This window comes from Sturnira hondurensis, unplaced genomic scaffold (genome assembly GCF_014824575.4).
Source record: "Sturnira hondurensis isolate 20B ecotype Veracruz unplaced genomic scaffold, ASM1482457v3 Scaffold0006413, whole genome shotgun sequence".
NCBI classification, from domain to species: Eukaryota; Metazoa; Chordata; class Mammalia; order Chiroptera; family Phyllostomidae; genus Sturnira; species Sturnira hondurensis.
In genome coordinates, this window is record NW_028079044.1 from 43,366,296 (window position 1) to 43,372,295 (window position 6,000).

Here is a 6,000-nt window from a genome sequence, read left to right on the forward strand (position 1 = left end):
ACCCCCTTCCCTGATTTCCTCTTGCTTCTCTCTCAGCCGCCCAGACACCTCCTTCTCCTGGTTCGTGAGCCCCTTCAAGTGCCTGTACCACCTTGTCTGGAAGAATTACAAGAAGTACATCATCATTGCTTTCATTCTGATCATCCTCATCATCTTCCTGGTCCTATTCATCTACACCTTGCCGGGAGCCATCAGCCGAAAGATCGTTGTGGGCTCATAGCGGGTCTTGGAGGACCAGACCCTCCCTCTCACTGATTCTCTCTTCCTCCTCACCTGTAAGTATATGAGAACCTGTGCTCTTTGCAGGCACTGTGCTGAGGGCTAATGGGGTGAACCCAGAGGGCCAAGAACCAGTCCCTACGTCTAAGGACAGATCAGATCTCCTCGGAGGATGTGGGAAGGGAGCAGTCCCTGCCATCACCTCTATATTTAGAAGCTTGAAGTCATGTTTCACCCATGGGCAGCATGGAATAACGACTCCTTCCCCTCAGGGTCATCAACAGCCCCTCATATGGACTTATGCAAATGTTTTCTTTATACAACTGATTTTATCCTGAGAAGTTTAATTCTGGGCCTGAGATTTTATTGGAAGTACCTTCTTTTAAATAAAAACTTTACAGCAAATAAACTGAACACATTTTAGCAATTACAGGGTATGTAACCAGTCCCATATCTCTTAACTTTGTTTAATCCTTACAGTGTCCAACACACACTCACTCACTCGGGTTACAAAACCAGCTTGGAGAAAACGTCATATCGGTTGCCTAAAATAATTCATTGTTGAAATTCCTATCTAGAGAGGAGATGTCACTGGCTTTTCATTATAGTCAATGCTGTGGAACTTGGGGTCAGTAGTAGCAGTGAGTTCTGGAGAAATCCATTGGGGTTTATGTTCCGTGGCAATTTGCAAGTGGGAATTTTGTGAACATAAAATATAATTTTGTGTCTGTGTGTAGGGGCAGGGGCGGAGCTCCAAGTGCCAGTAAGAATTCCCTTCAGTCAGAGTTGTACACCCCACCAAATCTGGTGTTCCACAGACCACAATCTGAATGGCCACCCTTGGCGCACTATTCACCATTTAGTCTCACTACCTTTGCAGTAGATTCTATCATGACTCGAAAGCACAAACCAATTTCATAAGCAGCCTTAGAAACAATATCCTATGCACGTGACGGATGGGGCCAGTTCTTCACAGTGAACCTTTGATCTTCAAAGTATCACAGCCTGGATAGGCTACTCCATCTAAAGTGGGGAGGGGGGGGCTGGGGTTGTCAGCTAAGACAAGGAAACCAAGGACCTGGGACTTCCGGCCAAGATGGAGGCATAGGTAGACACACTGTGCCTCCTCGCACAACCAAAACGACAGCAACAATTTAAAAACAAACAGCAACCAGAACTGACAGAAAATCAAACTGTATGGAAGTCCGACAACCAAGGAGTTAAAGAAGACACACTCATCCAGACCTATAGGAGGGGTGGAGACGGGTGCGCAGAGAGGACATGCAGCGAGGCAGTGACTGGCAGACCCAGCATCACATTGTGGAGCAGGGCACCCAAGGCTGCAGCTGGCCCGCAAGACTATGGCGGCGGCTGGTAGAGCAGGCAGTCCCACATTCGAGCGCAGATAAGCCAGGAGGAACAATCGAAGAGCAAGATAGATCGCACAACCCAGAGCTCCAGTGTGGGGAGATCAAGCCTCCACCCACTGACTGAAAACACCTGTGGGGGTTGAGGCAGTGGGAGAAACTCCCAGCCTCACAGGAGAGTTCACTGGAGAGACCCACAGGGTCATAGAATGTACACAAGCCAACCCACCTGGGAATCAACACTAGAAGGGCCCAAATTGCTTGTGGGAAGCAGGGGAAGTGACTGAAAGCCTGCAGAGAGTAAAGCATCACCACTATTCCCTCTTGGACCCCTTCCCTGCATACAGCATCACAACTCAGACACATGAGTTACTCCACCTGGGTGAATACCTAAGGCTCTGCCCCTCACTACGTAACAGGCACATCAAGACAAAAAAATGGCCCAGAGGAAAAAACAGATCAAAGCTCCAGAAAGAATACAACTAAGCAACGAAGAGATAGCCAAACTATCAGATGCACAGTTCAAACACTGGTAATCAGGATGCTCACAGAATCAGTTGAATTTGGTCGCAAATTAGATGAAAAAATGAAGGCTACACTAAGTGAAATAAAGGAAAATGTACAGGGAACCAACAGTGATGGGAAGGAAACCAGGACTCAAATCAATGCTTTAGACCAGAAGGAAGAAAGAAACATCCAACCAGGAAAGAATGAGGAAATAAGAATTTTAAAAAATGAGGAGAGGCTTTGGAACCTCCAGGACATCTTTAATGTTCCAACATCTGAATTATAAGGGTACCAGAAGGGGCAGAGGAAGAACAACAAGTGGAAAAGTTATTTGAACAAATAATAAAGGAGAATTTCCCCAATCTGGTAAAGGAAATAGACTTCTAGGAAGTCCAGGAAGCTCAGAGAGTCCCAAAGAAGGTGGACCCAAAGAGGAACACACCAAGGCACATCATAATTACATTAGCCAAGATTAAAAAAGGAGAGAATTGAAGAAGCAGCAACAGAAAACAGTCACCTACAAAGAAGTTCCCATCAGACTGTCAGCTGATTTCTCAAAAGAGACCTTACAGGCAAGAAGGGGCTGGAAAGAAGTATTCCAAGTCATGAAAGGCAAGGCCTTACATTCAAGATGGCTCTATCCAGCAAAGCTTTCATTTAGAATGGGAGGACAGATAAAGCGCTTCTCAGATAAGGTCAAGTTCAAGGAGTTCATCATCACCAACCCCTTATTATATGTAATGTTAAAGGGATTTATCTAGGAAAAAGAAAATAAAAAATATAAACAGTAAAATGACAGCAAACTCACAATTATTAACAACCACACCCAAAACAAAAACAAACATGAACTAAGCAAACAACTAGAACAGGAACAGAACCAGAGAAATGGAGATCACATGGAGGGTTATCAGCAGGGAAGGGGAGGGTGGGAATGGGGGAAAGGTACAGAGAATAAGTAGCATAAATGGTAGGTAGAAAATAGAAAGGGGGAAGGTAAGAATAGTATAGAAAATGTAGAAGCCAAAGAACTTATATGTACAACCCATGGACATGAACTGGGGGTAGGGGGTGGCAGGCAGTAATACAAATGGGTTGGGGGTATGTGGGGCAAGGGACAATAAAGGGAGGAAAATAGGACAACTGTAATAGCATAATCAATAAAATACACTTTTTTAAAAAAAGCTAAATCAAAAAGCAAAAGCAGAACATACGTCTGCAGTGTTGTTGAAAGGAACAGCGTTATTTTAGGACAGATCAGGAAAAAGGTAATTTACTACTTTGTGCTGGATTCTGGATGGTAGGATGACAAAGAAACTGTAGCTAAAACAATGCTCCTGTTCATATCCATAATAAAAACAAGCTAAAATGGAAAACCCTTTAAAGTTAAATAGAACTCATCTTTAATGTCCAAATGCTGAAAAGCCTTGAGCACAAGTATTTGAAATACTTTCAGATCAGATGGTATCATAAATGCGATAAGAAGAAAACAAGGATAATTTTGGAATCAACTCAGTCTTGTGTTCTATATGTAGGTTATTGCTTGCGGCCTTTTTTTTTTTTTTTACCACATGTTAAAAAAAGAGTGCAATAAGGTTCTAAGCCTCGTTTTGCAGCTCTGTCCCTAAAGATATTACAGTTTTAAAATAAAAATATTCAAAAACTCCTTTTCCAAGAAATGAGTTACAGTTCCTACTTGTGTTCTTAAATATGACTAATTTAAATTTATTCATTTGGCAGATTAAAGCTGTTTCAGAGTGGTTTTGTTTATGTATTTTACATTTGCATCCTTTCTCCCAAACTAAGCAAAATGAAACTAATACCAGCAACAACAATATCCTCAAACAACCACAGGGTGGGGTACCCAGTTCCTGTCTCCAGTACTTGAACATTTGGTACCTTTCTTGGTCTTTCCCTTAAAAGACACATAAAGGGCAAATACAAGGTTAACTTCACAGCCAGGGCCAGTTGGTGTTTATCTACTCAACAGGTAATTATTGCACTCCATCCTCATCGCAGGTGCTGGGATCAACACAGGGCACACAAAAGCACACAATCGGGTAAAGTAAGTCCCTGCTCTAATGGGGCATGGAGTTTGACAGAAAGAAGACATTCATCAAATAATCACACACATAGGTAATCATAGTGTATGTGCTGCCGAAGTGAGCACAGATGATAGACCGAAGGATGGAACAAGAGCCAGATACTGAAAGTGGGAAGAACACCTCAGAAAGGGCAGCCACGAAGGCTTCCTGGGGAAGTAACAGGTGAAGGGAGAGGAAGGGTAAGGGAGAAGGATGGAGAGGAAGAAGAGCACCCCGGATAGAGAAGCTAGCACGTGCAAAGGCCCTGAGATGGGAGGGAGCGATGTCTGTGGAAAGTCAGGGTAAGTATGATTTGGGCATTTTGTATTTATGTGGTTAGGTATCAAGTGACAGGCAGAGGGTCCTGAAACGGGGCTGAAAAGTCATAGAAAGTCCACAGTCTTAAGGGCTTGGGTCCTTAAAAGCAATGGCCAGCAATGGGTTTTTAAGCCAGGGAGAGGCACGATCAGATTTTCATTTCACCTGGAGAATAGATGGAGTGTTTTGTGGTGGGTTGGATGGTTGTTTCTACTCAGTGATGACGGCAGAGGAGGGAAGTGGAGGGATCAGAGATCATATCTTGAAGGCTGCAGGGTGGTCTAAGGGGGAGTTGGTGTTCTGGGATTGACACTGCTTTGTAGAGGCTTGTGTGACCTAAGGCAGGTAGCTTCACATCTCCGGTCTCAACTTTCCTCGTCTGACATATGGGGAGGTTTGTACATATGGTGATGAAAATCCACGGTGTATTCTGGCACACAGCTAACACATTGGTGGATCTGTAGCATAGAGGGTTTGAAGGGATGGACTGAGCCCAGAGCCACATTGTGAAGGGCCTTGAATGCCACGCTAAGAGAGTTGGCCCTTCCGCAGCAGAAAGTGGGGATCCTTGGGAGGGTTTAAGCAGGGAAGCTGTGCATCAGAGAAGTCGCTGTGCCTACAGTGCATGGTGAGTTGACAGGACGAGACCCATAGATAGGGGACATTTTAGGAAGCAATGGCAAAGCTCTGGTCAGAGGTGAGAACCTGTCGGGGTCATGGGCATGGGGATGAAGAGTAAGAGCCGGATTTCGGAATGTTGGTGAGGTTCTCCACCCCCGTGTATCTCCCCATCCTCAGCACGCAAGATGCCTGCCGGAGAAAACGGACGTTCGAATCCTGGCTCCACCACTTCTATCCAGGCAGGTCAAGTAACCTCTCAAAGTCTTAATTTTTTCTCACCTGCTAAGAAGGAATTATTATCTTCTTGGCAAGAGATGTGGAGACTGGAGAAAAAAGTATGCGAAGTGCCCAGCGTGTGCCTGGCAGGAGGCAAGTCCTCAACGGGTAATAGCTGGTGTCACAAGTGTCATTTCTGTGGGTGGAATTGACCAGATGTGGAGTCTGATGGGATATGAGAGGTGAGGGAGGCAGATCAGACCTATGTTTTAGAAATGTTTTGGCACACGGACCAGGAAGGTTTTCAACCAGTAAAACTCCCAAGTGTATTTTTTTTCTACCGATGCTGTAACAGATCACAAAAAACCATGTGGATTATGGCAATGCAAACTTATCATACAGTTCTGTAGAAGTCCCACACAGATCTCACCAAACTAAAATCAAGGTGTCTACAGGCTGCCTTCCCTTCTGGAGGTTCCAGAGGAGAATCTGTATCCTGTCATTTTCTAGCTTCCGGAGGCCGCCTGCATCCCTTGGTTTGTGGTCCCTTCCTCCACCTTCAAAGCCAAACCTCAACCAACCTCATTGTCTCTCTCTGTGCCTTTCGCCTGCAGTTACATCTGACTGTAGCTGGGAAGTGCTTGCTTTTGAGGACCCATGAGATTATATTG

The 6,000-nt window shown here is 44.8% G+C and overlaps 1 protein-coding gene across 1 annotated transcript in view; it reads left to right on the forward strand.

Annotated features, from left to right (window-relative positions):
- Nucleotides 1-918, forward strand: part of FER1L6 (fer-1 like family member 6) — a 104,516-nt gene extending 103,598 nt beyond the window's left edge. The window contains exon 41 of the mRNA XM_037048486.1: nt 37-918. Coding sequence (XP_036904381.1) covers nt 37-220 — 184 coding nt within the window. The 3' untranslated portion in view covers nt 221-918. The remainder of the gene's footprint in view (nt 1-36) is intronic.
- Nucleotides 919-6,000: the final 5,082 nt, after the last annotated feature.